The sequence below is a fragment of the Mustela nivalis genome (assembly GCF_964662115.1).
Source record: "Mustela nivalis genome assembly, chromosome: 2".
Taxonomy (NCBI): Eukaryota; Metazoa; Chordata; class Mammalia; order Carnivora; family Mustelidae; genus Mustela; species Mustela nivalis.
The window spans coordinates 60,503,214-60,528,805 of NC_139021.1; the positions used below are offsets into that span (position 1 = coordinate 60,503,214).

At 40.9% G+C, this 25,592-nt stretch overlaps 1 protein-coding gene across 20 annotated transcripts in view; it reads left to right on the forward strand.

Annotated features, from left to right (window-relative positions):
• The window catches only part of EYA1 (EYA transcriptional coactivator and phosphatase 1), a 362,527-nt gene that overhangs the window by 314,650 nt on the left and 22,285 nt on the right, over positions 1 to 25,592 (forward strand). For all 20 annotated transcript variants that reach the window (XM_082721150.1, XM_082721148.1, XM_082721142.1 and 17 more), the window contains 4 exons: positions 20,362 to 20,420; positions 20,533 to 20,693; positions 21,668 to 21,782; positions 21,918 to 22,039. In XM_082721150.1, the coding sequence (XP_082577276.1) occupies positions 20,362 to 20,420; positions 20,533 to 20,693; positions 21,668 to 21,782; positions 21,918 to 22,039 (457 nt within the window). The remainder of the gene's footprint in view (positions 1 to 20,361; positions 20,421 to 20,532; positions 20,694 to 21,667; positions 21,783 to 21,917; positions 22,040 to 25,592) is intronic.

The window sequence follows — 25,592 nt, forward strand, 5'->3', positions numbered from 1 at the left end:
AAGGCTATATACCATATGATTCCAACTATAGGACATTTTAGAAGAGACAAAATTATGGAGACCATAAAAAGAAAAAAGTTGGTTGCCATGGGTTGGAGGGAGGAAGGGTCAGTAGGTGGAGCTCAGATGATTTTTTAGGTAGTGCAACTATTCTGTGTGATGCTACAGTGGTGGATATACAACATTATGCATTTGTCAAAACCCATAGAATGTACACCACCAAGAGTAAGCTCTACTGTAAACAATGGACTATGGGCAGTGATGATGTGTCAGTGTAGGTTCATTGATGATTTCAGATGTAACACCCTGATGTAAGATGTCCATAGTACAGGAAGTTACGCATGCATGCAGCCAGGGTGCATATGGAAAATCACTGTCCATTTTGGGGGGAATCTGTTACTTCTCTAAGAAATAAAAGTTTATTAATTTTTTCTTAAAAATTATGGCATATTAAAAATACTGGAGGAAAAAAATATTTTTAAAAGCTACCATAATATAACTGCGAGCTAAAAAATGAGTCTGCAAAATAAATCATACTATATCATCCTATTTTAATGTATATGACATTGAAAGATAACCAAAGGTAAATATATTAAAAGTCGCCAGTCTGGATGATGGGATTACAAATGCCATTTCTCTTTGACGCTCCAAAACTGAACTGACCACAGCATTTTGTGATCTCTTTATATCTTGTTGCTTCTGTCCTTTATTCAATAGTTAATACATACTTACCAAGCAACCATTAAGTGTCAGACACAGTTCTAGATGCTGAGAATATAGTGATGATTGAGTCAAGGTTATTCTCATGGAATTGCACTCTGGAGGGGAAGAAGGAGATAAAAACTATGTAAATGAAACCATTTCCTGTAGAAATAAGTGCTATAAAGAAAAAGAGTAACTGGATAAGAGTGGATCAGCTAAAGGGGGCATCTTTAGCTGAGATGTTCAGGAAATGGTATCCCTGAGGAGAGGATATTTGTGAAGAAACCAGGAGGTTGGGAGGGAAGCAGGAGCAACTACAGAAGACATTCTGGAAAGGGAATGGCAAGTGCAAAGGCCCTAAATTGGAAGTGTGTTCACCCCTTCAAGAAATGAACAAGATCTGTGTGGCTACAACAGAGTGAATGGGGGGACAGTGATAAAGTCCAGATCATGAAGGTTCTCATAGACTGTAGTGAAGAAGTTGGATTGTTTTTCTAATTTCAGTAGGAAGCCATTGGAGAATTTTTAGCATGACCATGATAGATCAGTGTTCATAGTCTTAAAAGGTCAGTCTGATGATCATTTGAGGAATAAGGCAAAACTGAAACCAATGAAACCAATTAGGAGACTGTTGAACCAGCCAGGAAGCTTTGAGCTGAGATTGTAGCAGTCCTGGACATGGTTAGAAGTTGTAGGATGTACCGTATAACTTGGAGGAAGCACTGGCAGGATTTACGGAAAGGATCAAAGGTGGGAGGAGAAAGAAAGCTGAGTCGAGGATGACCACTTGGTTTTGACCTGAGCAACTAGATGAGGGTGGTTTATCTGAGATGAGAAAGAGTGGTTTTGAGGTGATGAGGGTGTGGAAGGAGTTGTACTCAAGTATCTGGATTGAGCATACATACTCAACATCCAAGTCAAGAGATTACACACACACACACACACACACACACACACACACACACACGTATATAGGATTGACTCTCAAAGGAGAGAAGCAAATGTGGAGATACAGTTTTAGAAGTCATAAAAGTGTCTTATATGGGAAAGAGTACCAGTTGAGAAGAGGGCCAAAGATTGAGTATTAGACACTTTAATAAGCAGAAGTAAGACCAAGAAAGAACTTTCAAGAGAGAGTGTTAAGGAATAGGTAGTGAAGTAGGTGGGAAAGTATAGGGTGCCACAGAAGTCTAGAGAATAGCATTTCAGGAACAAGGGAATGATGCACTGTGTGAAATCACCAATATTGAGCAAGTTGAGAACCGAGAAGTGACTGTTGGATTTGGCAAGAATCTTGGTTAATGAGTCTGATAAGACCATTTCCATGAAGCAGGAAGACAGAAACCCAATTAGCGTGGTTTGAAGAGAGCATGAGGGTTGACAGAGCAAAGACAAGAAAGATTGAGAGTTTCCACAGGAATAGAATACAAAGAGATGGGGTGGTGTGTGTGGTGTGTGCAGGGGATCAGAGGATCGAGGGAGACTGTGTAGTTTTTCAGTGTAAGATATTTAGGCATGTTGGATGCCAGTGGGAATGATTCAGTAGAAAGGAAAAGATACATGGTATGGCACGGAGAGAGAACAAGAGCAAGAGTGAATTTCTTGGGTAGAAGAGAAGTTGGATGGCATGTAGAACACAAGGTAAGAAGAAAGGGACGGTTGACAGGTCCAGGTGCTGCCTGGCAGCTGGGAGTTCGGCAGTGGTAAGAAGAGGCTGTTCTCAGTATAACAACCCTTAGCACTCTATTATTACGATTTTCTGTCTCCTGTTCTCTGTTCCCTACTCGATAGGCCCTTAAGGGCAGAGACAATGGCTTGGCCCCCCTGAATTGGTACATAGAAGGCTCTTACTTGTTTCTTAAATGTTTTCCAAAATTTTCAAATTGATAGTCTATAACGAGCACTCCTGCTTTTGTGTTTATTTATTTGAGAGAGAGCACTCATGTAAGCATAGGGTTGGTGGGTGGTGAGCAGGGAGAGGGAGAGACCCTGAGGTCATGATCTGAGCCACAGTCAAGAGTCAGATGCCTCACCAACTGAGCCACTCAGATGCCCCGGCATCCCTGCTTTTATAATTTAACCCATGTTACCTTTTAACAAGTAAATGGTTAATCACAGCCTTAAAAACAATTGAGATTGTCTAAGATGTTACATTTTGATTGCCTTTTCTTAAAATCCTATTTTCAAAATTCTAATGCCAAAATACAATATACATGGAAGAAGTGTGATATAAAATCACATACAGTATGGTTCCAGGTTAAGTTTTAACAAAAAGGGTATTTATGTGAAAAGAAAGATTAAAGATTTTCTACATTAAAAATGTTACAAAAATAATGTCTATAATAAAAAAGACTTATTTCTGAGGAGTGCTATAATACTACCATGAATTGCCCAGCAAGTTTTATTTTTTTTCTTTAGTTACTATTTCTTATAATTAGCAAGTGATTGAATTGTAATCAATGACTCACCTATTCCAACTTGACTCAAAGTCCAGTATTTATGTGGTTTGTTATCTTATAGCGCTAAGAAACCAGCAGTTGAACTCGTGAATTCACTCATTCATGGAGGAATGCCTCTGTGCCTCAATTAACTGTTTGTAAAATCGGATAATGATAGTACATGGCTCATAGGGTCCATGAGAAGATTCAGTGCTTCTGTACTGCTAAGGGCATAGAACCAGCACTGTCCCACAGGAAGCGCTGATGGGGTCTAAGCTGCTATTATTGCTTATGGGTATCTTCTACATGTCAAGAACCCTGGACAGTAGAGCTATAGAGGAAGAAGAGGGGTGACTCGAGGGGTTAGGGAATGAGATCGTAGCTGAGTGCTGCCAAAATTTCCATGTAGAACTCCAAGAGTAATCCCACCAGAAGCAACAGCAACATCTGCCAGTGTTTAATTTGCAAATGCAACTCCTTCCAGGCACATCACACGGTACTTCTCCGGCTCGTTCCACACACACACACACACACACACACACACACACCCACCCACCCACCCACCCCCACCACCCCCAGTTCCATGACAGGAGATTCACTGTTAGCAGTTAAATAGCTACTGTATCTGGCTTCCATCATGCTGTGCTGCTCCTTCATAGAAAATGAGGATGCTGGCTTCGTGTCAAGAAGACACGTGTGTCTTCGCTTGTGTGGATAAGTTTTCCGTTCCTTGTCCAATTCCTGCCCCGTGTTCTGAAGGAGGGCTCATGGAGCTTGCTGGTAGCCCGCAGTGTGGAGCAGAGCCTTGCTGGGTGTGGAGTCTCCTGGCCACGCAGAGCAGCCCCTCCTTGGGGTCACCCCCTCACAACAGTGGGGCTGCACTGTTGGGCTCAGCCTGTTGGTCCACCCCTGGTCGAGTAGGGAAGACTGGAGGACAGCAGGACTTAGGGAAACTCCTCTCATCCATCAGAAAGCTTTGACTTTGATGCTCCCTCAGCCCTGTGGACTCCATCTCAGCATCTCTGGCTTATCTGTGTGGGAAATTGAAGTGAAGTGATTTTTGCCCAGAGCCACTTTGGGAAAGCTGGGATCGAAGCACGAGTTTCCTGCCACAGCTCTCCTTGCGCTAAACCGTGGTAAGCTGTGTCTTACAAGCTGACACTTGCTCGTCAGCAACATAGAGGAGGTAGTAGCGTGAGGTCATACAGCAGAGCCCAATAATGGCATTTTCTCTGATGTAGCCTTTTGAAAGCTTTGCTTCTTGCCATGTCTTCTGAACGGTAGCTACTCAAACAATCTAAAATCTGCTCTGAGCAAGTTGGGAGAGCAGTGGTAGATAGATAAACAGAGAGGCAGGCAGTCAGCAGGTGGACAGATGTGTGGTTTTAAATCCCTGCTGTTGAATAGACAGAAATGTTGCTTTTGCAGCCTCTGTATTACAGAGAAAGAGCTGATGTGCTGTAAGTGCACACATGCTTCCTCCGTTCTGGACAGTCTACGAGGCATAGAGGAGAAGAGATGAAATATATTTGCAGCCCTCAAGGAGCCTGGATGCTCTGTGAAGAGAGAAAAGCGAAAGCACAGTTATATCACAGAATGATCTCCTCAGGGATGGGGGCACGTAAGGACATTATTCAGTTGAGTCCCAAAGGCAGGGTGGGTCACTCAGGTTGAGGGAGAGGGGTTGGCAAGGCTGTGAGTGTCAGAGAAATGGCTTCCCAAGAAGGGATCTTTGACATAAGAGGGCATGGCGTTTAGCAACCCAGCTGAGTAGGTATGAAGCACAGAGCACGAGTGGCAGCGGCGGTTGTGAGGTCAGAGGGTAGAGAGGGGGACCGGAACCCAGTCATGAAAGGCTCTGTAGACTCTGCTGACATGAATGCCAATGGTGAACTGTGATCGTTAAAGAATGTTTAGCATGACCAAGGATGTGCTTTGCATCATGAGGTCAAAGGTGTCGGTAATCTAAATGAGAAATCACCAGTTCCCTACAGAAACAGAGTATGGGGCCAGATGTGAAAGCTCAGAAACTAGTTTGGAAAAAGTGGGGAATGTATTCAACATAGGGGGTAGGGAAGCAAGAAGGTTACTTTCTGGCTTCAGTAATCAGGTATAAAACCACAGGACAGTTAGTTGGCTTGGGAAGGAAGGTGGCAAATTCAGTTTTGAGGTGTTGGACTTGAAGCATGGGTTGGACAGACAGATGGAATCCACACACAGTACCGCGTACAGGTCTGAGGCTTGGAAAAGAGAACTGAGCTGGAAGACATCACTCTTGAAAGTGGTTAAGATTTCCCAGGAAGGAATGTACTGGATAAAAAAGAAAAGTTATCTCGGAGCAGGGGTCCCTCTGTGAAATGTTCATTCTCCAAGCATGTGTTGGAGAATCCTGATTTGGAAAAATGGAATGAATGACTCCCGTAAGGCAAGAGGGGTCCCGCTAGCACCGTCATGGATAAGCTGCCCTTGAAACAAAGGGTCTTCCTGGTTTGGTCACGGTCTCTTTATTCTGAAGATGGAAAGGCGGGGAGGGGGGTGGGGGAAGGGGGGTCTGAGGAAAGAGGGGACGCTTCAGGGATGAAGAGACTGGAGTTCTGCCTTTGCTTCTGACTCATGTGTGACCTTCACACAGTCAACCCAACAAGCCTCAGAGGTGGCACAGGGACATGGAGCAGTGAGGACCCCCTGGGGGGAGCACCGTCAATAAACAGGAGTACCATCCTCTCTTGAGTAGAAGTACCACTTCCCCTTTCCCAGAGCCGGCTGGTTGGCTGTCAGTTTACTTAAAAATCCTGTGAAACGGACCTGTTGGTGTCACATATGACAGGCTTTTCATTTAAAGTCTTGATTTTGACAGGTGCTCGCTAATCTTCAGTCTGGGAGCGAGTCACTATTTTGTAAAGTCAGATTTTACTCAGTTACCTTCATAGGAAGTTTGCTTAGTACAGAAAGGAATTTTTCTTTTCTTTTAGATTGACTAGTTCGGGAGAAAACCTTGTGACTTCAACTTCCCCAAAATGTGTCTAAGTTGCAGTCTCAGGAGACTTCTCCCATTTCAGTGTAGTTACAATAGAGCCTCTATGCGAACAGCATTTCTAAGGAAACACTTTCTAAATCCTGGATTCTTCTCGCTCTTAATTGTGTGCTACTCCTTTGTGGGACAGGTGGAGGGTCCGGAGCAGGGGAGAGGATCCTGTTTTCATCCTCATTATTTTGCAAATTTGTTCGCCTCCTCAAAAATAATTGACTAAGATTTATCTCCTGGTATTGGCACTCTGGCATTCTGTCAGAAAGTTCAAGGGAGCTCTTATGTCCAAGGTATCTCTTCAGCTAGTGGGAATTGTTGATCTTAAACACATATCGCCACCCTACTGGACTTGGGAGATAAGACAGATGAGTCCAGCAAAAAGAAATCAGTAGCTTGGAAAATTAACAGTTGAAAGAGTGTTTTGCAAGTACATAATAAGAACCTGTAGAGAGAGTTATGGTGAAATATGAATATTTTCTCATTTTCAAGTAGGAATTATAACATTTACTTGTCTTAAAATGTAACAAAAATCACTTGAATTCTAAAGGGCAAAAATGATTCTTTCTTTTTTTTTTTTAAGACTTTATTTATTTATTTGACAGACAGAGGTCACAAGTAGAGAGGCAAGCAGAGAGAGAGGAAAAGAAGCATGCTCCCTGCTGAGCAGAGAGCCCAATGCGGGGCTCGATCCCAGGACCCTGAGATCATGACCTGAGCTGAAGGCAGCGGCTTTACCCACTGAGCCACCCAGGCGTCCCTGAATATTTCATTCTACTTATGATCATGTACCTACTAAAATGGTCGTAAGCAGAAGCTACTCCTCATTGGCCGAAGGCCTTACGGAGACCGACAAGAGGGGCTCTCCTTAAATCTAAGAGAATATTGGAAGACTTAATATTTAAGTTGAGGCAAGAAATCAATGGATTTTGTGGAACTATTTTTAGTGATAATGGCAAACAAGATGAAGGTAGTCCCATTCTCAAGGAGGTTAGCATTGTGGAAGACAGAGTAGGAGGGGCATGGAGTGGGGGTGTGCAGAAAGGTGAGGTTGACACTCAAACTACTATTGAAGGATTAACAGGGACCTGCAGAGCTGCATGGGGTGGGCTTTGGAGAAGAGTGGTCTAAGCAGAAGGTATATCGTGAACAACACTCTGAGTGATAAAAGATATCAGTTGAGGAAAATATAATATTGCCTAAGGATACATATAAATGCCATAAACCCGTCACAGTGGCCACTAAAACACTTATTAAACAATGACTATGCTATGCACCAAATAGGATTTTAGATGCTTAAAATAGAATTATAAGGAGAGGGGTGTCTGGGTGGCTCAGTCGTTAAGTGTCTGCCTCCGGCTCAGGCCATGATCCCAGGGTCCTGGAATTGAGCCCTGCATCAGCCTCCCTGCTCAGCGGGAAGCCTGCCTCTCCTCTCCCACTCCCCCTGCTTGTGTTCCCTCTCTCACTGTGTCTCTCTGTCTCTCTCTGTCAAATAAATAAATAAAATCTTAAAAAAAAAAAAAAGAATTATAAGGAGAACTGATAGTTGTTGCCCTACAAACACTGTTAGTGCAAAAAAAAAAAAAATACTGGAAATGACCAGCCATTGTTTGGTTGAAAGAAATATGAAACATATACAACATGGAATATTAGAATAATTTAAAAGATAACACAAATGATTAATATAAAAAGATCTTAAGTCCATATTGCTGAGTGGAGGAGACAGTAGCTATAACACATGTCTGGTTCGACCTGCTTTTTGGATATGTCTCCCCCTCTGACAGTGTAAGTCTTTTGAAGACTGTGAGGAACTTTGGACAGTTAAGTCAGTAGGAGGGCAGGAAGGGTGAATTTAATGTTACTTCTGAAGGATGGGATTAAAGCTTCTTTCTTTTATATGCTTTTTTAGGTTTGCATAAATTTTCTACATGAGTATGTATTATGATCGGACAAAATAAATGTCTTCTCCTAAAACTGCTTTCTAACACTTCTGTGACCGGAGGCAGCAACATTATCACTTCCCTTCTGGCTTGGTCCTCAATTCTGTCATAACTCAGTTCTGTCTGATGATCAGAAGGGTTTCATTCTGATCTGTACCATCTGTGTGTTTGGCCTGCATCAAGAGAGAAGTAGGGTCCTGTTTAGAAAATAAATAGGGAGAAAAAGACCCATGAGAAGTTCTCTCTTCCTTCAAAGAGTTCATTATCTGCTGGGTTGCTTACCTGCTTCAGTCTTCATTCCCTTATCCAGCAAGTATTTGGGGGATGAATGGAAATCATATGTAATACTGTGCCTAACACACAGTAGGTTCTCAGTATTTGTCACTACTGTTATTTCAGACAGGGGGTTCCAGAGCATACATCAAGGGTTGGAGGGAAAAACAAAAGGCAACCACAAGGTTAACAGAGGAATTTTCTTGAACAGGAGAGAAAGGAGAGGGCAGGCAGGCTGGTGGCAAATAAGACACAACTATCGTCTGGTGAATGGGAGTGGAGGAGGCCACGCTTACCAGGACTAGCCTGGCAGAAGCACACAGGCGTGCAGTGGGATGTGAGGGGTATGCAGATGGACATGGCATCGGATAGGCAAGGTGAAGGCTCATCAGAGGCCCTCGGATGCCCAGCTGCCTCAGAATATATTGGTTCCAGCTTGATTTTTCCAAAGTACATATTGATCACTATCTGGTTAAAAGGCAGAGACAGAAAAGAAAGCGAAATGTATTGCCTGCTTCCAAGAGACTTACACTCCATGTTGGAAATTTTATATTTGGATAGAGCAAAACCTACTTTGAGAAAAATGTATCTGAAGGGGAAGGTTGAAAGAAGGACTAGCAGCAGGATAAATTCAGTTTGACACTCTCATAGCTTTGTAAGAATTCTGGTTCCTTCCCTGAGAGACAATTATAGTGACACTCACTTGTACCCTCTCTCTCTTTAACCCTGTCAGATTCATCAACCTTCCTGGTGATATCTGTATCTGATTTATTTTTTGTGTGCTTTGTACCTGGTATATAAATAGGCAGTCAGTCATTAGTAGTTGAATGCATGACAAACTGAATAAAAGAATACAGAATTTGTGTCCTATAGTTCCACAGTTAACATATAACATATGTAACATAAATCCTCTATTAGTGACGTATAATATAGTATTTTCCTAAATAACATAAACAACCAAATTTATAATTAACAACCAAATCATGATTATCTGTCATTTTAAATATTCATGGCAAAAGGGGTGGTTTGCTAGGGAGTGAGAATATGAGTAAGGAGGAAATTTTTCCCTAGTTTTCCTTTCAGGCACCCACTCCTTCTCCCCTACCCCCATTGACACCCACTGGTTTGGGGCACACCAGAGCTTCCCAGAGTGGAGGAAATCTATGGTAGAATAGTTCACACCAAAATAATAGAGTTTAAATAGTTTACTTTTTTTAAACAATATATTTATTTATTTATTTGACAGACAGAGATCACTAGTAGGCAGAGAGGCAGGCAGAGAGAGAGGAGGAAGCAGGCTCCCTGCAGAGCAGAGAGCCTGATGTGGGGTTCAATCCCAGGACCCTGGAATCATGACCTGAGCTGAAGGCAGAGGCTTTAACCCACTGAGCCACCCAGGCACCCCAATAATTTACTTTCATTTGAAGTCTTTGTCTTATAAAAGAAGATGCAAAGGGAATGATTTGGGGGTGCAGATTTCAGATGAAAATACTTAGAAAATTTTTTGAGTAAGAAAGTACCCTTTCAGAAGTCCTCACTTCCTCATGAGGGGCTGATATGAAAGGGGACACGGAACCTTCCAGTAGCTCACGAAACCCTTTTTTTAAGTGCCTGTATCTGGTTCTGCATATTTCTTTCTAGAGTCAGGAATAACAGAAGAAATGAGCTTGCAGAATTTTCATCAACTTATTATTATTTTTTTTAAAGATTTTATTTATTTGACAGACAGAGATCACAAGTAGGTAGAGAGGCAGGCAGAGAGAGAGAGGAGGAAGCAGGCTCCCTGCAGAGCAGAGAGCCCAATGCAGGGCTCCATCCCGGGACCCTGGGATCATGACCTGAGCTGAAGGCAGAGGCTCTAACCCACTGAGCCACCCAGGCACCCCTTTTCATCAAATTATTAACTAAGGATATTATTCTGAGCTACACATTCTTTTATAGAAAACTGAGGGTTTTTTACTATTATAAAATGATCTGGCTGTATGATAGAAGTTAAATTAATACATGAGCTCCTTTAAATTCAAATTTCACTCCCCATCCTTGCAGAAAGGAGTCACCTAAAAAGCAAATGACTTTCATATATCTCTTTAAAAATTATTTTGAGGTGTGGTTTGTAGTTAAATGAAGATGAACTGTTAGGCATGGAATAGAGATAAACTAGAACTAATATTTCTTGCAGATATTTAATTTCAGATTAAAAATTTCTCCAAGGGGAAAAAACTGTCTTCAAACATGACCTATTTAATATCACAACTTTAATTCCTTGTTTTATTTGTGATCACAACAGAAATATCCTGTGTAAATTAAAACTTCCAGGTAAACGCTTTGTGAATAAATTGATATGGGATTCATTCTCCTCAAATGGCAGTGAAGGCTATAAGAAAATGATTGCAGAAAAGGATAAAAGGGCTCCTGGTTGGAATATTTTTCCATGTTTCTGGCAGCAAGGTTGCAGTAAAAAGCATGATTTTTATGAGAATGTGATTATTCACAGCAAGATGAGAGTTGGTGTCAGTATGAAAAATGCTTCTTCAGTAGATGCTCTCAGCAGGAATAATAAATCTAAAAGAAAGGCCACAAGAGTCATACAGAACACTGTTGCCAATGACAAATTATGTTTGCCAAACGATGAGCAAACCCATTGAACACTGAGAAATCAGTTCAGCAGTAAATCAAAGGCTTATTCTTAAAAGTAGTTCTGACTCACCATTCAAAAGGATGACATTTATATTACATACATGCTGGTTTTTTTTAAGTTTTGAAATATTTTGTATCTTAAGTCTGCCTTGAATCTTTTAACACATGAAAAATCACATGGTACCATTATAAATATGTACAATATTTTTAGGATAAAATTGTATAATGCAGTTATACGTATTATCAACCACTAATGCTACTGCCCTGTTTTGTCTTTGAAGGTCTGCAACATTTTCACAGGGTCCTACACAAACTTGTAAAATGCCATATCTTTTGACAGTAGTTGGATCATAAATGAAGCTATATATTTGGGCTTATGCCTCTTGTGTATAATACCATGTAGGGGTATAGAATGCACTGAACATAACTTAAACAATAAAAGATGGATTTTATGGCCTTAGATAGAAGATACTCCCTTAACTTTTTCAAAAGGAAAGAAATGATGTGCTGATATCGTTAGATCACATGTAATATATGCCAAAATTACCAATTAAATTAACCCATTAATTCGGTATTGAGCAATTTTAAATAAGTCTATTTTGTTTTTAAAAAGCTTGTTTTATTTTCATTTCTTTTTCTCATCCTAATGTTGAGAGTGTGAATAAAAACAAATACATTTAATCTAATCATGGGGTAAAAAAGGTATTCATGGTAGAAAGAAGGAACTCCAAGCGGAGTGAAGTTGACGTATTTATTAACACTGTACTTACTCACTAAAAAGGAACTGTCTTCATGTAATTCCTTTGGGATTCTTGGAGCAGTGTTCTAAAGTGGTATTATGATGACATCTTATTTGTAAGACTTTAAAAGAAATTAATACAAAAATATGTAAAACTTTGAAACTTTTTTCTTTATTAACCGTAAGCTTGAGCTTCCTGTAAATTTTTATGTAGTGATCTGAAGTAGTTATCATAACTTTGTGTACAAATACATGACTTAGTACTTTTGTTTATCTTTTGCTTTAATATGCCGTCTTCAGGTATTTTCAGTAAAGATTTTATTCTCTAAATATTTTACGAATATTCCTCTCAACAGAATCAGACTGAAATTGCTAATGTCTTAAACCTTTGTTGAAGCTGTCGTAATTCAAATCTTGAGTTTCAAATTCGAGTACCTAGGTCTCCTAGCAAACATAAAGATGATATTAGTAAAAATCTCTCTCTTGTTCTGATAACCTCAACAAGATATTGTAAAATTAAATATATTAAAATACTGTTTTTGTAAGTAAGACACAGGAATTAAAAGCCACGTATATCTCTGCAAGTTGCACCTTATGACCAAATCTCAAAAACAGATGTTAGAATGCCTCTTACTGGTTTCTGAGATTTGAAATTCTGTCTTTTTCCCCCGTTGGCTGCTATGGCTGTGTCCTCTGCCTGTCAGAGCAAAAAGAGATATTTAGATACTGACTTAGACTATACATTGACGCCTATGATGTGCTGAGTGGATAATCTAGAGTGAGCACTTAAAGATGCGCTTGTCCAGGTATGTTCTAGTTCAATAACTTGCATTTCCCGAAATTGTCAAACAGAATGAGGCCAATTTCCAAAGACTCCTGTGCCTTAGCCATGCACCCTTTTCTTTTGCAAGAAAGTGTTGCCGTGGGAAAGCAAGGGAAACAGGAGGGTCACAAGGCATGATGGGTCCTGGCCAGCCGTACGTGGGGCTGCAGGGCTGCGAATGGCACACTCCCTTTGCACTTGGCCTTGCCTCAGACTCGCATCCAGTCGTGGATGGCAAACACAAGGGCACAGTAGCACGTGAGGTCTTCAGCGTGTCTGTTTGAAAGTGCAGTGAGGGCTTTGACACACCTTTAGAAAACATACTGCAATCATATTATTCCACACCAGTAAGCAGAAGAACAGTACATTGACTGGACGGTCTCCCTGTTATAGAAAGAAATGTACAAGTAAAAACCTGGCTTTTGCAAAGTGACTAACTCATGGACAGAATTTCTTCACTACAGAGACTAACAAACTCATTCCAATTGTCCGTGAATTAGAAGCAGCATTCTTCACATCTCTGCCATCAGGTCGGTTTGTTTCTAGACCACCTCCTCCCCCCTCAACTTCTGAATCACAGAGGATCTCTAGGATGATCCATTTAACCTTATTTTCCCAGAAAAATTGTAAAAATATAGAGGCAGTCAGGAGTTCTATCTCCAAAAGCCACTCTGAAAATCTCTCCCTTAGACCTCTGTCCCTCAAATACTGGTCACCCTGTAAGGCCATCTGTATAATTTAGACTTTCTGTGAGAGGACCCACAAGGGGAGGGCTCATCCCTCCCCCAACCTTTTTCTTTTTAAAGCACTGCTGATCACTAGTCAAAGCATTCAGACAATTTGTGTGTTTGTCTCTAAAGTACTGGACATGCTTATGTACTCCGTATAATTAAATATTTTCGTGTATGGAAATATGAGGAAAACTTCTTTTTAGTCACTTGTGGATGTCTAAGGTACTGAGAGAGTATCTATATTGTTCAGTGGGGAGGAGGGCACAGTAGACATAATAGCTTGATGACAGGAGGGGACGGAGGACCCCCGATCATTTCCTCTGCTTCGGCCAGCTCCAGCTGGTCTCCGTGGGCACACTGATACACAGACACAATGAAAATAGCTCATTCTCTAGTGACTCTCTTTTTCCTTTCATTTTTACTTTGTAGAGGATGGTATTGAAACAATTAGTTGGTGGTATGGTGTTAGTTTCCCTCATGGTAAATTTGGAAAACGGAGCGAGTAGAGCCTCGGTCGGCAGAATTTAGGCTTGTGTAACTCAACTTCTCCAAAAATGTGTTTGTAACATGTTTATATTGTTCCCTTTCATAACACGCAGTCTACCTCAAAGTCTTCTTAGAGTCTCTGTTTATTCAAAGACTTTAGGTGTACTTGGAGTTTATGTTTCTAGTGTCGTGTACAGAGGTATAGTTCCTGAACAGGCTGGCGATTACATCACTGCTTGGCATAGATAATAAGCCCCATTGTAACTGTCTTAATTCTTTTTATTAATTTTCCTAAACTAACTTGAATGGTATGGGTTTTTTTACATAATTATGGCACAAGTGAAAGGCTTGGAGGAAAAGTACAACCACTACGGTATCAAAGCAGAATAAATATTTGCAGAAAAATTCTGCCATAACTTAATATTTTGCATATGAGCCCCCGTACAAAATCGGAGTTATTCCTGGGGCTTGGTCCAAAAGAACATGTCTGTGGCCCGGCCCTGGAAGGCCAGAGATGATGATGGATCAGAAAAAGGTCAGCTTGAGTTGCAGTGCCAAAAATAATGACAGAAAGGACCAAAAAGGCAGAATAACAGTGCAGCCAGAGTTCTGAGAGGGAATGTGCCTTTGCCGCATGGCTATGAGATCGTACCCCATGTGGCTTTCTTCATAGTCCCAACACCACGGCTGGTATTCAGCTGCTCCATGTGCTGGCAATTTTCCCCAGCCATCCATGTCAGCATTTGAGATCCAGCCCGTAAGCGCTTAGATGTCTACTAGCGGAGGGCCAGTAGTAACCAAAGCTGGTTAATTTTATTTATTTTATTCCTCTGCAAAGCACAGGCCTTGGAACCTAAAGGGAAGACGGGTGAAGGTAAACCTCTGGTCATTTGGTTTGTGGTGTTTATGGGTGCGATGATCATAGAATCCTGTCATGTGGAACAGAGGCTCTACACAGGTGTTGCACCTGTGGGCTCAACACTGCGCCTCTGATTGTTGCTATCTGCTTGGCCAGATCCTTCTTCCTGGGCCTCCAGCCTCCTCCTTAGGATGCGATATGTGAAAGTCATTCTAACACCTATGCTCTCACCACCCACAGTCGTTCTCTGTACCCTCCAGCCCTGGTAAAGTCCCAGTGCCCACAGTGGCTCTCCTTCCAGGATGATTTCCCTCTGAAGGGCCAGGCATTGGAGGGCCCACTGTGAGATGGATGGAGGACTCCCATCTGAGCTCCAGGCTGGGAGAGAAGGCCGTGGTGACAGACACTGGGGCACAGCAGGAGGGGGGCAGGCCAAGGCGAGGATATGTTTTGTGCCTGATGTCTCCTGGGCTCCAAACGACTCACAAGCCACAAAGGATCTAGATGGCGGCAGTTGTGGGCATCGTGTGAAATGGGTGAGGGAAGAGACCATGAGTTAGGGGTCAAAGGCAAAGTGTCTTGGCACTTTACCTTATTTAACTTTCCTGAGTCTTCATGTTTTGTATCTGTGAAATGGGTTATACCATTACATACTAATCCACTTTGACCATAAATTGGTGACCCTAATTCAGCTCAACAAGAAGGAGGAATGTGTGTGAGGGAGAGAAACTGTGTGCCTGCCTCCACAAGATCTCCACAGAAGTGTAAGAAATGACTTATTGAGTAGTTTGCCACCCCCTTGGGGAGGGAGGAATATACTCCTCAAGGGATACCAAGTGTCAAAATAGGACATTTAATCAAGTGCCGTCAATAGCTCTTGTGCTTTAGGATTGTGCTTTAGGATTTCCGAAAAGGGAGAGGCCAACCTCCAGTTGCTTTAGCAGTAATCTAAATTTGGTAATTAATTGTAAAATTCTCCTTGTGAAGGATAATCACTACTTGGCCTAGCACTGGCCCTGACTCTTTCTGAGGATTTGTGTTATGTGAGTATATATGCAAAATGATGAAATAAAAATGTTAATTATATATTTCTCCATCACGGACTTGATACAGAGCTCTGTATGCAAAAGTGTTGCTGATTTTGACCTCCCGTTGAAAAGTCATTATCAAAAAACAACTTTTTCCCGCCTCTTGATCCCTTGCCAGCAAATTTCAAATCTGTAACTGAGAGGGTAACAAAAACCAGCCCCTAAGGGAAGGGGACCTGCTTGCTAACTCCATAGAGTTCCCTGCATGTCTGCGAAAGAAGTCTGGGCTATTTCCTAGAGAGAAGGACGGCTTGCCCAACAACTGCCACCTTCCCCCACCCCCTCCTCACCACCACCATCAGTCGCGGTCTGGCGTCCACAGTCTGGGATCAAAAAGCTATGTTTTGTTTCGGTTACCACAGCTTCACTGACTGTGAACCATCTCCAGTCTGAGTCTGCCGTTGATCTCTTGATTGCTTTCATCACAAAAGCACCGAGGATAAAGGGTGGGCGGTGCTGTCCCTCCCCAATCTAGCAAAACACAATTGAAGTTTTTCAGACCTGGAAGCTCTTTTAGATCAAATAGAATTCAGCCATTCAACAAGAGGATGTTCCTTTGAATGCTCCTCAAGGCAGTTGGGAGCATCTACTCCCATTGTAATTTATCACCCATGGAGTTAATTAACTTCTGTCTTTCTGACTAAACTGTATGCGCCTTGAGGGCAGGGGCTGAAAACTGGATGCTACTTCCAGTAGCACCTTCCCGTCACCTGCAAACCCTTATAACTCTTCCCAGCTGATGGCTGATCTCGTCCTAGTGCCTCCTTCCTGCTTCATCCTCCAGCACACAGGGTTCTCCTGCCTCAGGACCCTTGAACCTGCTCGATCCTTGGCCTGCAGAGCCATTCCCCAGACCTCACACAGCATTGCATCATTCCCTTGCCTGCTCTTTTTTTTCTCCTTAACAGTTATCAGCATCTAACATAGTACACATTTTGCATATTTTCTTGTTTGGCCCGACTAGAATGTTAATTCCAAGATGGTAAGGGTTTTTGTCTGTTAAATGCTGCATCATTAGCATCCAGAACATAGTAGCCCCTTAATAAATAAGAGGACACGTGAATGAATAAATGACCACTTTTCTAAGCTAAGGCAACCATTAGCCAGCTCAGTTGTGTGTTGAGTGTGGCGTCCTGAGAAGCAGTACTTCCTCCCCAGATGAGGACCCCAGCCAGATCCCCAGACACAGCAGGGCTACCTGGGGCATTTCCAATCTCAACAGGGCAAATTAATGCATAAAACCTGCTAGACTGGCTGACCTGGCCGTGGTGGGCCTGAGACATGGGAATGCTAGCCAAAGACTTGGCCTCAGTAATGACTTCAGTGCCTTAAAAACCCTGTCGTGGACTTTTTGGTGGTTTATTTCAAAAATACGTCTTCAACATATTCAGTCTTTTTGGAAGAAAAACTTTCTTTTCCCATTGCATTCTACATGTTCTAAACTCTGTTTATTAAGCAGTAAAATAGGGTTTTTAGGGCTGTGTCTTGATGCCTAGAAATATGGAAAGCTTTCATTCTTGTTATCTGTGTCTATGGATTCATCCAGGAGGCTTTAAATTTTGCCATGTTGTGTCAGTGAATCCAGAACGCCCGCTCCCCTCCTTCAATTATCTGATTTTCTGAGTTTAAAACAGATTTAGACACTAAAACAACAAAGTCCAGAAAGCAAACATGAAAACCTAAAATTAGACTCTTAAGAGGACGAGTGAAAGATAGTTTCCGAAGAAAAGTGGGGGAGGAGAGACTCATCCCAGCGGATAAAGAATTTCAAATCAGGATACAGGGAACTGCAGTTTCTAATTTAAGAGTAGATGCACTTCTTAGAAAGGTTTATACATTCCACATGTATCGAGATACTTCTGTATTTTCATATTCTCTGTTCTTTGAGGAATTAAAAATGTTAATAGGCAAACATCAAGATAGTAATATAGTTTCTCATCAAAATAAAACCTATTTCCTGAGACAGTTTCACCAAGATGTAGAAGCTCACACCAAGACTCAGTGAATGGACCTTTAGTATGTATCTTATCTACCCAAAGTTTGTGTAGCATAATAGTTTTCTGTCATTAAATGACACGGACAGTTCTGAAAACATATTGTACTTGGACATTTTCATGGTTTCTAAACTTTCTATTTCTGGGGTGCTAATTAGGCCCTTTAAAAAAGGCTCCCGATGGCTGCATCTATTTTCCTGAAAATCGTTCTACAAAACACCTCTCCTGATGAAGAATGACAATTTCTTTGTTGCCAACACACCAGAGTTGATCCGATCTCTGAGAAGTGAGTGGAGTCTGCAGGTAGAAGCTCAAAGTTGTTGACACTCAATTAGAGCTAACCGGGATCCTGAACCATCCTTCAAAGGAGGGCCTCAGCCCTGGGAACAAAAAGACTTGGATAAAGCTCTGGGAGAAAACAAATACAGGATGTGAGAGGACAATAGCAACAATGGAGTCATTAACAGCACTGGAAGATAACTGGCTTCTCTGTTAGTCATGGAGATTTACAACTGCATTCATTTAAGAAAAGCCTCTTAACACCCTGCCTTCCCAAGGAATTCTCCCCACCCCTAGAGTTAACTGAGTAACTTGTAAGTCAGCTTTGGTGTGATTCATTGAATTAAACCCTTTTTTAACATAGCTTTTCCTCTTGGACTTCCTCACTTTCCACCTCCTGGTTCTCCCCGAAGAGAGAAAATTTCCATGGTGGCGCTCCGGCTTTTTGAGTTTTTCTGTTTTTGTTTTTGTCTTTGTTTGGGGGCGGTGGTTTGCAGTACACTTTTTTTGGTTTGTCTTGGTTTTCTCATCTGTTTTGTACACTCACCATGCCCCCCCGGAAGAGTTGTTTATCAACAACATCAAAAATGTATTTTGAACTGGATAAGTGGCAGAAGTGTCTACACATGATTTAGTCACTGTTTAAACCTGGGATAAGTACCTTGTTGAGGAAACACAACTATCATTCATCTTTTGAAGTATGATTAAATTAATAACTCTGAGAAGTCCTCCAACATGTTTTCCAGGAATGACCTGTTTTTTAAAACGTTAAATTCATAGCCCACATGTGCGGCCTCCTAGACTGGCTTTTCCTCTTTCTTATCTGAGGTTATGGACCTCAGGAGAGCAGGGGAGGGTTACAAGGTCAAAGTCTTTTCCTCCTTGGAACTTGCTGCTTGCTGGGAGGCGGTTGCCTGGAAAGTAGATGCTTTAGAGAAGAGGTTGGGGGGTCATGATTTTAATTCTGTTAAGCAACAGCTGGTTTGAGTTTCTTTCCCCTTCTATCTCTTGCTCCCTTCCTCACAAATCCGTGGAGAGAAAAAAATTTGTTCAGAAGGAACCCGCAACATAAAAATACACCTTGTATTACTGTCGTGCTTTATGTCTGTTGTCTCTTTTACAAATTGTATGTTGAGCACTAGACAAATAGACTAGATTTTACAAAATTATACAGGAAATACAACCAGCACTTTAGTCAAGAGAAACTTTTAAAATACAGTGTACATACCTGGACATCTTTTAATAATATTTTTAAATTCCAACTTTTAACAAAAATAAGTACGATGAAGGGCTCCGGGGTGTTTGGAGCCTGTCTGTAATAAATCATGACTGAAATATTAAAACACACCACGTATGGGTGCCTTGTCTATCGGTGGGAGACCTAGTTGTGTGTCTCCAGATTAGTATCCTGTCATTCGTTCAACAACTGTTTACCTGTCTGCTCCTTACACAGCTGTGGGATATCACGGTGGGATGTTGGGGTGCTCATATGCAAACAGGTGCATAATCATCAGCTCAGTCTCGCAGAGCTGTATTCCAAAATCACAGCTTCCTCTTCTGAACAGTTTACACGTGGTTTGGGGATTTAAAAATCGGGTCTGTTCCCACAACTTCATTCTATAATAAATCCATAAATCCAACACTTAAAAGGAATATATAATAGTGAAACAGTTAAAAAAAAGTAAAAAACACTGCATGGTTTGATTGTTTTTATTTGGGTTTTGAAGCCTCCCATGCTTTCTTCCTCCTACACACATACACACACACACACACAAAGAATAAAACTCACATCTCTCAAATCAATGGCAAACCAGTAACAGATTTTTTCGTCTGGGCTCCTCAGCCCACTGGCCTCAGGCTCTGTTGGTGTGTGGCTCAACAGCAATCAGAGGTCATAATTTCATTGGCAGTTAGCATCAGGTTTAATTTTTCTAGCATGTTACATTTACTGAAATGTCTGGTTTCAGTTATGCCTGGGCACTGACTGAATCCGCTTTGAGCAGCGTGATGTCTTCAGGTACCTGAGGTTTATGGAACACATATGCTAATTGTTTTCAATCACTTTCCTTTCTGAACACAAAAATGTGTTCTCTGAAGCTGAATAACGGTAGTCCTTAATGACATTGCTCATTTTTTATGTTAAAAGAGGGCTGGAGTAGGTAAAAATATCAACTTCACAAGACTGACCCCTACTGATTGACATTGTGGAAAAATAGTCCAATTTAAGTTGGGGGGGGGGGGGTTAAACAGTTGTGTGTGATTGTTCAAAAAAAAAAAACAACAACAACAACAAAAAGAAGATGCTCCTCGAGAATGAACCTGTCTCATTTTAATTGCATTTTAGGAATGTGACCAAGTTCATATAGATGATGTGTCTTCAGATGATAATGGGCAAGACCTAAGGTGAGCATGTTGAAATGTGAAGTGATTTTCTCCAATTTATAGTTTAATGGCTCAGCTAATGAAGATGAACTTTCTGTTTGGTTAACATTGGGCTTTTCTTGCATCTAAATAGCACATATAACTTTGGAACAGATGGCTTTCCTGCTGCAGCCACCAGTGCTAATTTATGCTTGGCAACCGGTGTGCGAGGTGGCGTAGACTGGATGAGAAAATTGGCTTTCCGCTACAGACGGGTAAAAGAGATCTACAATACCTACAAAAATAACGTTGGAGGCAAGTAACTACTCCCAGTATCTTACCAGGTTATTGAGATAGTCTAGGAAAAATTCTCCAAGTACCACACACACTTAACACATCATGTTTTTTGTTTTTGTTTTTTTTTAATGCCATAGCTTTTTTAGAATGGTTTCATCTGACCCATGATTATTCGGTTGTGATTTAGTGACAGGAATATTGAACTTGAACCAGCCACCCTGGCTAGCCTAATCTAGTCCTGGCTCCATTACTTTGTAGTGTGGGGGACCTAGAGTCAGTTTCTTGACCTTTCTGATACTCATTTGTCCTTCCAAGGAGATGTGGGATTAACCACCTTTGGCTAAAACACTTAAGATGGACTGTAAAGCTCATTCAACTGTGTTTCAAAATAGCTTGAGCTTACAAGGGAATATGTTGACTTAATAATGAAAAGTTTGGGGATGTCTTGGTTTCCAGCATGACTAAATCCACATGCTTAAAAAGATGACATCCAGAATCTCCTGCCTAGGCTTCCCTTTGGGTAGGAGTTTTTGTGGATCAGTCCCTCCTGTAAGGTGACATAGGTGCCCAACCATTGACAGATTCAAGTTTATATTCTGTGAGTTTAGCACCTTGGCGGGGTAGAAAAATACCTTTCCCAGTAGATTCAGGAAAAGTTCCAAGACTGATTCACTCTGGCCAAGCTGCAATCATACACCTGCCCTGGGAGCCCAAGGGTAGCGTTGGCTCTATCCAGGCTCCAGGATTGAGGAATGGTGGGAACAGACCCATCAAAAAGAGGAGATGACTTCTATAACCAGGATGGAAGGAATGCAAAATCAACAGTTGTTTCCTACAGTACTAAATAAATATGTGTCAAATGGATGCTAATATGTGAAAAATTATCTGATATGCTATAAAGCTTGAGGATGAGTAGTATTAAATGTTTATTATTTATAAAGTTGTCTAGACACACTGGTAACGAAGGAACTCATGTGCTTTTAAATCCACAGGCCTGCTTGGTCCAGCCAAGAGGGAAGCCTGGCTACAGCTGAGGGCCGAGATTGAAGCCCTGACGGACTCCTGGTTGACACTGGCCCTGAAAGCACTCACGCTCATTCACTCCCGGTAGGCTGTCCCCAAGTCCCTCCATGATGCTTTTGCTGGAAAACAGCCTTTCCTCATATTTGTTCATTTTGGAGATTCATTTTTCATCAGTTTTCTTTTCTTTCTTTTTTTTTTTTTTCTTTTTGGTTCTCGCAGGACGAATTGTGTGAATATTTTAGTCACAACTACTCAACTTATCCCAGCGTTGGCGAAAGTTCTGTTATATGGATTAGGGATTGTATTTCCAATAGAAAATATTTACAGTGCAACAAAAATAGGTGAGCTGCTTTCATTTTGTTTTATACCTGACTCTTTCTCTTCAGGCAAGTAGAAGTGAATGTGTAAAACAAAATGGGACATTTTTCATTATACTAGGCGTCAGAAAACTAGAGGGACAGTGTAATTTTGTTGTTGGAATTGGCTTTAGACATCAAAAGAAATATAAATCATAAGCCATGCAGCTTAATTCAAAAAATATTACTCTACTGGTTAACATTAAGACCTATGCATTTTAGGGCGCCTGGGTGGCTCCGTCGGTTAAGCAACTGCCTTCGGCTCAGGTCATGGTCCTGGAGTCCCAGGACTGGGTCCCACATTGGGCTCCCTGCTCTGCAGGGAGTCTGCCCTCCCTCCTACCTCTCCCCTCTCACGTTTTCTCTCTCTAAAATAAATAAAATCTTAAAAAAAAAAAAAAAAAGGCCTATGCATTTTAGCCACTCTCACTTGAGCATCAGTTCTGGATTATTACCTTATTTGTGTTTTAGATAACATCACCAAAAATATCTAATAAGCTCAAACAAATAATAATATGGAGATTTACAAACAATTCTAATAGCTTTCTTTAAATTATTATCACTGGAACCATCTTTTTTTTTTTTGGCTTTATTTTAATTCAACATGTATAAACAATCAAGTTCTCATTTTTGTTACAGGGATACCAAAAAAATTAAGTGTTTGAAAGAAGTAATCATAGTTGAAGAAAGATGACTAGTGTGAAATTTGATTCACCATCTAGTGGGAGAAGCAGACATCTAAATAACTGTAATATGACAAAGAAGTATGTAAATGAGCAGTTATCACATATTTAGCAGATGTCCAGAACTATACTAAGCATTTTACATACTAAAATCAATCTTCATAACCTTTACATTTTACAAATGAGGACACTAAATATCAGAGACTTAATTGTCCAAGTTAATAGCTGGTAAAGGTAAGGGTCAAGCTAGGTCTGATTCCAGGGTCCAGACTCCTTTCTGTAACATAGGGAGCTCTCTACCACTAAATGCCTGAATATGCTCTTGAACGAGGAAACATTCATTCCCACCCAGGAGGAGGCAGAAAGCATAAAGTGAACACTAAAAGGAAAAAATGGTATTTAAGCTGGGTATAGAGGTATACATAAGAGTTAATAGGCAGGGGCGCCTGGGTGGCTCAGTGGGTTAAAGCCTCTGCCTTCGGCTCAGGCCATGACCCCAGGGTCCTGGGATCGAGCCCCACATCAGGCTCTCTGCTCAGCAGGGAACCTGCTTCCTCCTCTCTCTCAGCCTGCTTCTCTGCCTACTTGTGATCTCTCTCAGTCAAATAAATAAATAAAATCTTAAAAAAAAAAAAAAATAAAGAGTTAATAGGCAGATGGGCTAGTGAGAGCAAAGGGACAGAGACATTAAAACATGTTCCCTGCTAAAGGGCTGAAAGATCCTGGGTCATCGAAGCTGAAGCTGGAAAGGTAGAGACTTAGGTCTAGACGTATGTGGCCTTGTTTATCACCCTAATGAGATATTATTTTAGTGAGTCCTGGGGAAGGGGGATGAGGATCCTAGTAGGTGGGAAGAAGATTGTTTCTGGCTGCTCAATTCTATAAAGAAAAAAGGGCAAAAATAAAATTCTAGTCTCCATCTAACTACACTTGTATACTTTCAGTACTTTTTTTTTAAAGCATTTACTAAATATTTGCTAAAGAATTACTTTTATAACTATTTGTTCATAGTCTGACTTTCCTATCAAACTGTAATATCCTTGATAACTGATTCTGTCTGTGTTGCTCATCATTGTGGCTATAGTGCCCAGCACATACTAGGTGCTCAGTAAATGTCTGTTCAATAAAATGGATGAGTAAATGGTTGTTTATTCTGAAGAAGATTGACACAGAGGTTTTACTTAAACACTGGGTCAGTACTGCCACATTTAACTGATGGGGAAAATCAGGTGTCATGGGAAAGATAAGAGATTTTATCAATGTTGAGTGTGAAGACCCTCTGATATTCACATAGCCCTGTCAAGTTGGAAATAGCTGGAGTTGGAGAATGACTGATGCCTCCTGAAAAGCACTAAGAACAGAATTCTAGAAAATATTTAGAAAGGAAAGGGACACCTGGGTGGCTCAGTAAGTTAAGTGTTTGCCTTTTTTTTTTGGCTCAGGTCATGATCCTAGAGTCCTGGGATAGAGTCCTGCTGAATGGGAGTCGGCTTCTCCCTCTGATCCTCCCCGACGCTTCTCTCTCTCTCTCTCTCTCTCTCTCTCAAATAAATAAATAAAATTTTTTAAAAAGAAAAGAAAAGAGACTAAGAGAAAAGAATTTTCCAAATAGAATTACTGGTAGCCCAATCAATATAACCAGATTTTATATGTTCTCAAGTCCGTAAAAATAACTGTTTACATTAAGTCAGATATTTATGTTATCCATAACAATAAAGAGGAATCCTATTATGTTTTATAAACAGGAGTCCATGGTAAACATTTATCAGCCCATGAAAGAACAATTTCCAAAAATGTTTATAGAATGGAAAGGATAGTGCTTAACGCCCCAGAAGGAAAGAACAAGTAGTGTATTACGCATCATGAGCGTTGAACTTTAATCCCAAAAAATTTAAATAATTTGAAAATATTTGGATAATAGAAAATTATAACAAGTGTATAATAGGTATTTTAATGGGTATTTTATGATACTGAACTTTAATTTTTATCAATACAGAATTAAAAATGAGGATTAAAAAAGGTGGTAGAAATTACCTCAAAACCAGAGGTAGAACCACTTTTCTGTGGTATTTTTAAGAAGAAAAGTAAATGGGGCACCTTGGTGGTGGCTCAATCAGTTAAGTGTCTGACTCGATTTTGGCTCAGGTCGTGACCCCAATGTCCCAGGATCAAGCCCCATATTGGGCTCTGGGCCAGGCATGGAGCCTGTTTAAGATTCTCTCTTTCCCTCTTCTCCTTTGCACCCCCCCCCCCCAGGCACATACTCTCTTGCTCTCAAAAATAAAAAATAAGAATAAGAAAAGTACAGATTGAAACTCCTATAGTTTTGCTAATTTTGCTATCAAATGAGCTATAATTTGGGAGTCGATGCAGAAAACCCAGGAACCTTCCTATTAGACAAGTGGCAGTAATTGAAGGAGATAACTGGTATCTCGTTGTTAGCAGGGCTATGATGTTCTTCCAGATAAAATGGATTCATCAAAATGAAAATTTCGTGTAGGATCTCTCATTAGCTTCTAAAAGTCAGCTTCAGTTTCTCAGTCTTTATTATGGAAGAATCTATGTGACTCAGACTTTACAGTGAAGCCTATACAAGATAGGATATAGGTGAGAAATTTTTTTGTCTACCACAGCCTCACCTTTAAATAACATTGAGTTTACCTTCCTTTTCCCATGAAAGGGAAACTTGGCAAAAATACATAAACATTTCCCTCTAAGGAGGAAAAAACTTTCATGACATCTGAATTTTTGATTGTATATTTTTGCAGTGGAAACTACCCTTTGTATTTGTTTCTTAAAGTGATTTAATATTTCACAGTTTAGTGGGCAACTAAAGAAGCATTGAAATTACATCC